The sequence below is a fragment of the Tachyglossus aculeatus genome, chromosome X4 (genome assembly GCF_015852505.1).
Source record: "Tachyglossus aculeatus isolate mTacAcu1 chromosome X4, mTacAcu1.pri, whole genome shotgun sequence".
Taxonomy (NCBI): Eukaryota; Metazoa; Chordata; class Mammalia; order Monotremata; family Tachyglossidae; genus Tachyglossus; species Tachyglossus aculeatus.
In genome coordinates, this window is record NC_052098.1 from 37643233 (window position 1) to 37654867 (window position 11635).

Sequence of the window (11635 nt, forward strand, 5' to 3'; positions counted from 1 at the left end):
TCACCTCCCTCCTCTCCTCTGCCGCTAATCTCAATCAATCAATCAATCAATCGTATTTATTGAGCGCTTACTATGTGCAGAGCACCGTACTAAGCGCTTGGGAAGTACAAATTGGCATCACATAGAGACAGTCCCTACCCAACAGTGGGCTCACAGTCTAAAAGGGGGAGACAGAGAACAGAACCAAACATACCAACAAAATAAAATAAGTAGGATAGAAATGTACAAGTAAAATAAATAAATAAATAGAGTAATAAATATGTACAACCATATATGCATATATACAGATTATATTATATACAGATTATATATGCATATATATTATATGCATATAATCTCCTCACCGGGCCTCGTTCTCGCCTGTCCCGCCGTCGACCCCGGGCCTGGAATGCCCTCCCTCCACACATCCGCCAAGCCAGCTCTCTTCCTCCCTTCAAGGCCCTACTGAGAGCTCACCTCCTCCAGGAGGCCTTCCCAGACTGAGCCCCCTCCTTCCTCTCCCCCTCTCTATCCCCCCCGTCTTACCTCCTTCCCTTCCCCACAGCACCTGTATATATGCTTGTACATATTTATTACTCTATTTATTTATTTATCTTACTTGTACATATCCATTCTATTTATTTTATTTTGTTAGTATGTTTGGTTTTGTTGTCTGTCTCCCCCTTCTAGACTGTGAGCCCGCTGTTGGGTAGGGACCGTCTCTAGATGTTGCCAACTTGGACTTCCCAAGCGCTTAGTCCAGTGCTCTGCACACAGTAAGCGCTCAATAAATACAATTGATTGATTGTTGCCGAACTGCACTTGCCAAGCGCTCTGCAACAAGCGCCTCGCTAAATCCGAGTGAATAAATAAGGGTGGGCCTGCCCCGCCCCGCCCCTGGCCACGCCCACGCCCCGCCGAGGCCCCGCCCCATTTCCCGCCCCTTCTCGCGAGACTTGGAGCGGTGCGGTCCGGTCTTTCCGCCTCATCTGGAAGCCCGAAGGGATCATGGCGCTGGAAGCCGGGGGGATGGAAGATGGGGAGCTGTCCGGTTCCGACTCCGACATGACGGTCGCTCAGTCGGACAGGCCGCTGCAGACCTCGCCTCCATCGGTGGGTCGGAGGGTGCTGAAGCCAGATGAGGGGGGGGGGGAACGACCCTGGGTTTGGGAGCGAGGCCCCGGGCTCCCCTCGAACCTCTCCTCACACCCCCCCGAAGGTGGGTGGGCTGGGGAGTGGGGCGGAAGGGAAGCAGGAGACCGCGATGGCTGCACCCTCCCCCGTTTTCAGAGATGGGAGAAATTGGCGGCACCTGCACGAACAAAGAACACACCCACCGGTTTATAATAACCGTAGTCATCCTCATGCAATCGTATTTATTGAGCGCTTACTGTGTGCAGAGCACTGTACTAAGCGCTTGGGAAGTCCAAGTTGGCAACACACAGAGACAGGCCCTACCCAACAGTGGGCTCACAGTCTAAAAGGGGGAGACAGAGAACAAAACCGAACATACTAACAAAATAAAATAAATAGAATAGATATGCACAAGTAAAATAAATAGAGTAACAAATATGTACAAACATATATGCAGGTGCTGTGGGGAAGGGAAGGAGGTAAGATGGGGGGGGATGGAGAGGGGGACGAGGGGGAGAGGAAGGAAGGGGCTCAGTCTGGGAAGGCCTCCTGGAGGAGGTGAGCTCTCAGTAGGGCCTTGAAGGGAGGAAGAGAGCTAGCTTGTCGTGTTTGTTAAAGTGTACCATGTGCCAAATACAGTACTGAGCGTTGAGGTGGATACAGGATCATCGTGTCGGACATAGGCCCCGTCTCAAGTGGAGCTCACAGTCTCGCCATGAAGACTGCAGCCTGAGGGCTGACCATGGTCGAAAGCTGGGTTTGTTTTTTTTTTTTTTTAACACCCCGGTAGTTATTTGGAGAATTCGTTCCATTTCGGGGCAGCCCCGGGATGGACGGTCGGACAAGCCCGTCGAAACCGACCTGGCTTAGCCTTTGAAGAACACTGTTGAGCCCCTGGCTGAGTATCGAATACTGTACTACGCTTTTCTGGGAGTGTTCAATAATAATAATAATGGCATTTATTAAGTGCTTACTACGTGCAAAGCACTGTTCTAAGCGCTGGGGAGGTTACAAGGTGATCAGGTTGTCTCACGGGGGGGCTCACAGTCTTCATCCCCATTTGACAGATGAGGTCACTGAGGCCCAGAGAAGTGAAGTGACTTGCCCAAAGTCACACAGCTGACAATTGGTGGAGCCGGCGTTTGAACCCATGACCTCTGGCTCCAAAGCCCGGGCTCTTTCCACTGAGCCACGCTGCTTCTCAATAGAGGCAGAAGGTGCGATCCCTACCCCTTAAGGATTTTACAGTCTAAAGGGAAGACACCAAATAATTTACAGCAAGGAGGAGGAAGAAATGCCTAAAGAGTAAGGTTTGTAAATCTGGCTATTCAAAATCGCCAGGGTAGGTTGTGAGTGTGTAAATGCTCAGATGGTAGTTAAGAGGGTGCGACTTGGGGAGAAAGGAGCAGCCTGGCCTAGTGGAAAGAAAACGGGCCTGGGAATCAGAGGACATGGGTTCTAATCCCGCCTCTGCCATTTGCCTGCTGTGTGACCTTGGGCAAGCCACTTCTCAAGTGCCTCAGTTTCCTCATCTGTAAAATGGGGGGTAAATCATATTCCCTCCTAATTAGACTGGGAACCCCACGTGGGACAGGGACTGTGTCCAACCCGAATCATTTTATATCTACCCCAGAGCTTAGAACCGTGGTTGACGGTAAGTGCTTAAAGATACCACAAAAAAAAGAAAACATTAGAAGACATATGGGAGGACCATGTCAAAAGCTGAGGCCTGCTCCAGAGGGGATCTGTCACTGATCATTTTGTCGTTCTTAACGGGATTTATGAAATTTAAGTATATTTCATTCATTTACAGAAGGTGTCAGCTGGAGGCATCTCAGCCAGGTCTTTCTCAAGCAGCATTACAGCATGTCCCCAGGTAACTCATTATCGGGCAATTAAAGGCGAGGACTCCAGTGAAGAAAGCGTATCTGATTCAGATGAGGACAGTTCCCTGTGGAAACGAAAGCGCCAGAAGTGTTTCAACCTTCCTCCCAAAGCGGAACCTTTTCAGTTTGGTCAGAATAGTCAGAAACAGTCTTTTCTGGGAGGGAGGAAGGTGAACAACATCTGGGGTATGGTACTTCAGGAACAGACCCAAGATGCAGTAGCTACTGAACTTGGAATCTTGGAAATGGAGGGCAATATTGACAAGAGCAGGCAGTCTGAGACCTATAATTACTTGCTAGCTAAAAAGATCATGAGAGAATCTCAGCAGGAAACGGAGAAATTAGACAAAGAGTTGTATGAATACATGCATGATGACAAAAAAATTGAACCAAAAGAGGAGGAAAATGGAAACAGCCATCTCAAACGAAAACGGCCCGTGAAAGACAGACAAGAAATGAATTATAAAGGACGGTATGATATTGGTGAAGAGGATTCTGAGGAAAAAGTGGCAGATGAAATTTCCTTCAGGTGAGAACTAGAATTCACTGACTCATTTTAAGGCAGTCTTGCGAATGAAAGAAATAGTGTTCTAGAACCTGAGACGTCCATTAGTGGACCAAAAATAAATTGAATAAGATCTCCCCCTCTTTTGTATCACCTTTGCTTTTGTTTGTAGAGAATTTGACATTGAGGAGTGAACTTTGTTGGCTGAAGGCCAAAAGCAGTACATGTGTTCTCTTTGGTTAGTAGTGAGGGGGGCAAGTTGTAGGAAATAGAAATGTCTAGGAGAGGAAAAGGCGGCTTTGATAAATATAAATAGAGCTAATGGAATCTTTGCGAGTCTTTAGGTTTTTTGAACTTTGAAAGATTACTATGCTCGTTGTGTTGTTAAGTGATGATTTGAGATGGTCCAGGGAGATCAGAAATGGCAATTCTTGCAGAGTGTATTGTCTTATTTGATTGTTTCCTGGTTAGCCAGGGCTCAGATGCAAGGGAGGAATGTTTTACTAGGGGAAAATTCAGCCAAAACAGGCCAGTCTTGGGAATCCAGTCAGTCCCAACGGCTTTACGATTTGCTGCTTTCCTTTTGAAATGTTTCCTGTTGGAGGCAGGTGACCTGGAGTCTTTGCTTTCTTTGCAGAGTAGAACAGCGGAGCAGGTAGAGCCAGACTCTGGGGGTTCTAATTTTCCATAATTTCAAGAATTCTTATGTACTACCACTCGGCTCTTAGATTTCACTAAAAAAAGCCCTTAATTTGGGAACTTGCCTATTTGTTTTAGCACTTGCCAAAACAGGTGACGCCAGTGGACTTCATATGTCCGTACTTGGTCCGTGAGGGAGACTTCTCTGAGATCTTGAAGTGTGGCTCCCGTCGGGGGGATTCCAAAGATTCGGACCCTAGAAGTAGAAGGGCAAATGACTCTTGGTGAAGGATTGGGGAGTTTCTTGTTCCAGATAGAGATTTTGAATGAAGGTTGAATAGGTAATTCAGAGGTTATTTTGAGACTTGTGTTTAGACCTTTTCCAAGTGTACGTAAAATCTGTCTTAATGTTAGGCTTTGTTTGGAGACTTGGAAAATGTAGCATTGTACTCATAAGCTTATCTTTGTGTGTTTCGTTTCAAATGATGATAATTCCGGAATTCGTAGATATTCGGTCAAATTTCATGTCGGTTATACTTCTTTCATTCCTGCAAAGGAAAATAACGGATTAATTACAGAATTAGCTCTGTGTTATTTTTTTATAGACTGCAGGAACCAAAGAAAGACTTGATAGCCCGAATAGTGAGAATAATTGGGATTAAAAAGGCAATTGAACTGCTGGTGGAAACTGCTGAAGTGGAACAAAATGGTGGACTCTTTATAATGGTGAGAACAATTGCTGTTGTGTAACTCTCAGATGATTTTTAGAGGATCGTTTTTAGTGTCATTGTCCTTAGTATTCGCACAAGACACCACTGATGGTGTAGTTCACATGTGAGTGCCTGTGTAGCCGAAAAAGCCATTGGGGGATCCACAGTCTCCACCACATTGTGCACACGGTAAACTGCTATCAAGAAAAGGATGGCCGTTTTTGAGCAAAAGCATTGTAAGGAATGAGACACAAGGAGGCAAAGAGAGAATCTGCCAACAGTAAACATGACAACGCAACAGGGAAAGACATTTTGCGTACACAATGTGGCCAGGGCTGTGAGTCTCACATTGACCTTTTCAGTGCCACACACACTCATAGGTGAAGTCCATTGTCAGCCAGTGGTGTTATCTTCCAAATTGAAAGACAACTTCATAAATAATAGTCTACATTAATTCATCCACACATTTAGAATGCCGGTTGGAGGAACTTAGAGGAGAACAGTTGAGAAAATGATGTCACTCAGGTGAACAGGATCCTTAGGCTCCTTCCAGATCACCCTCAGAGGCCCAGGCTGCTGGAGTGGATTGGGTTGAAGTTCTGATGCTGTGGCTCAGTAATGCAATGGAAAAGACAGCCCGAAGAAACACTTGAGAATGCCCTGGAATATACACCAAGAAATCTCAAGCCGTTTCCAGGAGGATACTCCTCCTGTGTTTCCATGGAGAGGACCAGTTTTAGGGTTATTTTGGGAAAAAAAAGAAAGGGCTAGCTGGACATTATTTGCACTAAACATTTATTAAAAGCCATGGATGGATCAGGAACTGCCTAATGCACTTAAAACAAATAATGTAACCAATTTACCTAGTTCACTAGCTTATTTGATTAAACATACGTGCCTGACAAAAGTGATTATAAAATGCAATAGCAGAAATTGAATATATTTAAAGATACTAAAGAATCCTAAATAATTAAAGGACCCAACCAGTTACCTCATCTGTAAAATGGGGATTGAGACTGGGAGCCCCACATGGGCTGGGGACTGTGTCCAATCCCCATTTTACAGATGAGGTAACTGAGGCCCAGAGAAGTGAAGTGACCTACCCAGGGTCACACAGCGGACAAGTGGCAGAGCCTGGATTAGAACCCTTGACCTTTTGACTTCCAGGCTCGTGCTGCTTCTCTGTATGGTTAAGGGAGATGTCTCTGTATCGTTTGTGTCAGCCTGTCTCCCATATTAAATTGAGAAGCAGTGTGGCCTAATGGATAGAGCACGGGCTTGGAAGCCAGAAGGACCTCATCTGCAAAATGGGGGTTAAGACTGAGCCTCGTGGGACAGGGACTGTGTCCAACTTGATGAGCTTGTATCTCCCCCAGCAATTAGTATAGTGTCTGGCACAGAGTAAGCACCGAAAAAGTACCATTCCAAAAAACTTTAAAAAAACAGCACCTTGAGGCCAAAGTCTGTGTTTGGTCTTCTTACATACTCCCAAATACAAATAAATCTAATGAATATAGAGGGTTTTAACAGTCTTTCTGATGGTTCAGTCTGGGTGGATGAATATAAATAAAACTTTTGCATTCATTTATATAGAACGGAAGCAGAAGAAGAACACCTGGAGGTGTTTATCTGAATTTGTTGAAAAACACTCCTAGCATAACTGAAGAGCAAATTAAGGTAAAAATTTTACGGCATTGAAAAGTTAGAGTAAAATCTTTCCATTCAAACTGCTACCAGGTTACCAGGGATCTACCAGGTTAATCCAAGCACTTACCTTATTCAGCCCTCTGTGTCTTCCAACTCCAGTTCATACCTCACTCTGCTGCCCAGATCATTTTTCTACAAAAATGTTCAGGCCATCTTTGTTTTTCCACTCTTCAAGAGCCTCTATTGGTTGCCCAGTTCACCTCTGCATCAAACAGAAACTCCTTTCCGTAGGCTTTAAAGCACTCAATCACCTTGCCCCTTCCTACCTTATCTTCCTAGTTTCCTACTATCCACCAGCCTGCACACTTTGCTCCTCTTAATGCCATCCTACTCGCTGTACCTCAGTCTTGTCCATTTCACTGCCGACCTCTCATCCACATCTTCCCTCTGTCCTGGAATGCCCTCACTCTTTATATCCGACAGATGATCGTTCTCCCCACCGTCAAAACTTTTAAAAGCACATCTCCTTCGAGGCCTTCCCCATCTAAGCCCTCATTTCTTCTTCTCCCATTCCCTTCTTTTGTTGCCTTTGCACTTGGCTTTGCAGCCCCTTATTCACCCCTCCCTGAGCACTTAAGAATGTATCCATAATTTATATTATTGTCTGTCTCCCTCTCTAGACTGTAAACTCATTGTGGGCAGGGAATGTGTCTGCCAAGTCCTTTATATTGTACTATGCCAAGTGCTTATTACAGTGCACTGCACAGCAAGCATTCAATAAAAATTATTTAGTGCTTACTATACGCCAAGCACTGTTTCTAAGCATTGGGGTAGATACAGGTTATTTTGGTTGGGCTGACTGATTGGTTTCCTTTCATAGATGGTCAAGTCCTCTACTCCTTTCTTCAACCTACCCAAGGGAGATGTTGGTGAAAACATTGTTAGATGCATGCATGCGTGCGTGCCGAGCACGTGTGCGCTCTCTCTGTCTCTGTCTCTCTCTCTCGCACATTAGTTTTTGAAGATGACACTAATGTTGGGATCCAGTTGGGGCTAGTGGTTGTGGCTGAAAAGACTGACACTCCCTTCCCTCTCCTCTTCTCCATTTGCCCATGCTCAGTTAAATATAATTCTCATAAAAGTCTGAATAACTGGTTTAAATAGCAGTGTTTCCTTTTCTGGTGTGTGATGTGTTTTTCCTTAGACACTAGTTCACTTAAGAATTAATAAAATTGATGTCCTTTGTTAAGGAAATTTTCTACATTGAAAACCAGAAGGAATATGAAAATAAAAAAGCGGCAAAGAAGAGAAGAATACAAGTCTTGGGGAAAAAGATGAAGCAAGCTATTAAAGGTCTCAATCTTCAAGAATATGATGATGCATCTCGAGAAACTTTTGCTAGCGATACAAATGAGGCATTGGCCTCTCTGGATGATTCACAGGAAGGACATAGTGAAATTAAGTTAGATTCAGAGGAAGCTATCGAGGTTGATCATTCTCACGATTTGGAGATCTTTTAATGGTGTCTTGAATACTAAAAAAAATATAACAACTAAAACATTAAAATTAGCCGTTTTATTGTTGGGACTATGTTGATCGTTTTTGTTTACAACATGGCAAAGAAAATGTGAGGACTAGAAGAGGAATTGCTTCATTTCGTGTTTTGGGCAATTGATCTAATAAGTTCGCTGTGTTTTTTTGTCTGTTGTTTTTGTATTGGTGTATATACTATTTTCAATCTGTTTTTGGATCTCCAAAATAAACTTTAAAGTGTCTGAGGCCATTCTCAATACCTTTGAAAAAGTTGCTAAAGGTAAATATGGGCATTTCTCTTTAGGAACCATCACAATTTTGCTTGTGAATTATTTTTTTCCAAAAGAACCTAAAATGGAGGCTCTTCACAATCTGGGACTTGACCTAAAAACGTAGTTAACATGATCTTGTGATCTCTGGGAGTCTTTTGATGACAAACCACCCTCAAATTGATACTACTTGGTACATAATTCTTTTTGGGCTAGTCCATGAAAACATCCCTAATTGTATTAGGAGGCACAGTTCTGCAGCTGGAAAACAAACTGCCTCAGTTCATTTTTTTTTTTTTTTTTCAGTTTTGGAACTGTAGAGAACTGTGAAGTCTCTTTGTTACCTGTTCGTACATAGTTTTCACCATTCCAATAATCTTTTGTTAGTTGTAACCATGAGGAGTGAGTGATGGACACATGCCTTTCAAAGAGGCATTGTTCTACAGTCTTAATGTATTCCTAATGATCTTATTTCAAATCACAAAATTCTGATCTGTCGTGGAAACAAAAATAATAACCTTCGGCAATTTACTTGGCTTGCTCTTTTACTATCAAGATAAAACCAACTCACTTTGCCTAAAAAAATTCAAAGTGCATCAATGCTTGTGGTTTTTTTGCAGGAATATTTCCAGAATTTGCTAGTTTACAAATTATCTTTGTGACAGCGGAAATAAAAAAGCAAAAATAAGCAGTAGAAAGGCATTTTTACAGTATATAGAATTGACCAGTATAAAAAAGAACCCCCACGTTTTACCAAGTAAAAATTGCTCATCCTCTCAACCTCAAGTTTGATAGCTTTCTTTACACTGGAAACGTGATCTGTAGCGGGAGGGACGACCTTTTGATGGTGAGTGTAGGGGTGATCTTAGGACCGAGAGCTGAGGAGGCGTGAAGAAAGGATGGGGCCCTGAGGAGACTTGGCGGGGCGGGGGACAAAAAGGAACAGCCAGGGAAGGAAAGGAAGTGTTGTCACCGTCTGTCACACTGCCACTGCTGCCATCTCTCTTACACCCACCAGGCTGTGGAGTGGAGCCCGAGTGTCCTCTCGCCCCAGTGTGTTGTGAGAACAAGTGGTCGGCCGTTCAACCCTCGTCTGTCCAGGCCATCCGGGGATGAGGTAAAAGTTGAGGCTCCAGGACTGTTGGCTGCAGTGGCTGTTTGACCTTCCAGGGGACGTATGTTGACAGCCCATTCTTGGACAGGGGCCGGGGGTGGGCCCCCGCAGGAGCCGCAGTGGTTACCGGCCCCAGGAGCCGCCTGGCAGAAAGCTACTGGTGCTTGTGCGGCAGCAGCGGTGGCCAGTGGCTCTGGGGTGGGAAGCCGTGCGGTCACTGGCCCAGCTGCAGCTCCGGAGCCCTGGCCGTAGCTGGTGTCCACGGCTGTGCTCCACGGATGGGGGTTTTCCTCGGTGAATTTTCTAGCACGATTGCACGTAGTTACTTCACTCTTTAACATTTATTTATACACCTGTTCACCTTTGCATTCTCTTTTTCCTTTTAGTGACAGTTCCTTGTCTCTCCCTCATTTGTACTTTAGCTGAAGGAAGGGATTATGTTTTGTACCTCTATTGTATTTTCTGAGTGCTTAATATTGCTCAAAAATACTAACGATTGATTTTCCCCTCCAAGGGGTGGGGAGTTTCAGTTATCCTGCCCAAAAATGTGTGGGGGTGAAGCTACCGGTTTCTTGGCCTCATGCATATCTCGGGGCGGGGGGCAGTGTCTTTCCACCCCCTCCACCCTAGAATTGGCAAGTTGTCGAGTATGAATTACAGCCGCCCAACCCATACTTCCACTGTACTGTCAGTTCAGGGGAAAGAGCACTGGTCTGTCCTACAAGAGACCTAAAAACACTTGCTCCTTGTCTCCTTCCCCAGTTAATACCATCTTCAACTTTTCACTCTCCAATGGCTCCATCGCCTCCACCTTCAAACACGTTCAAATCTCCTGCATTTCGGTAAGGCCCTCTGTCCATCGCGTGGTCCAGTCCAGCTGCCGCCCTATCTCCCTGCTCCCATTCCAGTCTAAACTCCTAGAATGGGTTGTATACTCCAGCTGCCTAAATTTCCCCTCCAACTCTCTTCTTGACCCTATGCTCTCCAACTTTCAACCCCTTCACTCCATCAAGACTACCGATAACCTCATAACCAAAGCCAGGGGACTAGCTATATTCCATCCTGATTCTTCTCTATCCACTGTTTTTGACTCAGGAACACTCTCCCCTCCTCGAAACGCTACTAGGACTTGGCTTTGCTGACACAGTACTATCCTAGTTCTACCTCTCTGATGGCTCCTCAGTTCTGTTCACAGGTTCCTCCTCTACCTCTCATCCTTTTAACTGTGGGCCTCCCCCTTGCACCCCTACCATTTCCATCTTCAATCATGAACAAATCCCCTTCCCTGTCCCAGAAGCCCACAACCTTGGTGTTGTCCTTGATTCTCAACCCCTACACTGACTGTTAAATCTTTGCTGGTTTTCCTGCCCAACATCTGGATCCACCGCTTCCTTTCCACCCAAACTGCTACTACCCTGGTACAGGCTCTGACCTTGCCTCAGTTTGACTATTTTATTAGCCTCCTTGCTGGTCTCTCAGCCTCCAGCCTCTACTCCCACCAATCTATACTACAATACAAATCCTCTTCCTGACACTTTACTCAGCCCATGTCTCTCCCCACTCCTCAAAACCCTTCACTGGCTTCCTGCGTGACTGCATCAAACAAAAAGTCCTCACAGTTGACTTCAAGACTCCCCATCTGGCCCCACCTTACCCTTCTGTTCTTTTTACCTGCTAGTCCCCAATTTGCTGTGCTTCTGAGACAACCTCCTTGCTGTACCTCGTTCTTGACTTTCTCACCTCCATCCCCTTGCTCATGCTGCTATCCTAGATGGAAACTCCCCCCTCTCCCCACATTTAAAACCTTCCTAATAGCCCACCAACAAGCCTTTTCCAATTATTTTCCAGTCCCTGAGCTACATAATCCCTTCCAACCACTCTAGCACTTATGAACATATTTACATCCTCCTTAGGACCCCTTCAATTTATTCATGATTTTTCTAATTGTAAACATTTATATGTTTGTCTTCCCCATCGAATTGTAAGCAGTGTGGCCTAGTGGAAAGAGCCCAGGCCTGGGAGTCAGAGGACCTGGGTTTTTATTTCGGTTCCACCGTCTGTCTGCTGTGTGACCTTGGGCAAGTCACTTAACTTCTCTGCATCTTGGTTATCTCATTTGGAAAATGGGGATTAAGACTGTGAGCCCCACATGGGACATGGACTATGTGTCCAACCTGATTAGTTTGTATCTACCCCAGTGCTTGGTACAGTGCCCGGCA

At 45.1% G+C, this 11635-nt stretch overlaps 1 protein-coding gene across 1 annotated transcript; it reads left to right on the plus strand.

The window, feature by feature from the left end:
- Positions 1-974: 974 nt before the first annotated feature.
- LOC119948135 (phosphorylated adapter RNA export protein-like) lies at positions 975-8303 on the plus strand. The gene is made up of 5 exons (XM_038770045.1): positions 975-1092; positions 2927-3528; positions 4749-4869; positions 6447-6530; positions 7751-8303. The coding sequence occupies exons 1-5, from the start codon at positions 988-990 to the stop codon at positions 8018-8020; spliced, it is 1182 nt and encodes a 393-aa protein (XP_038625973.1). The 5' UTR covers positions 975-987; the 3' UTR covers positions 8021-8303.
- Positions 8304-11635: the final 3332 nt, after the last annotated feature.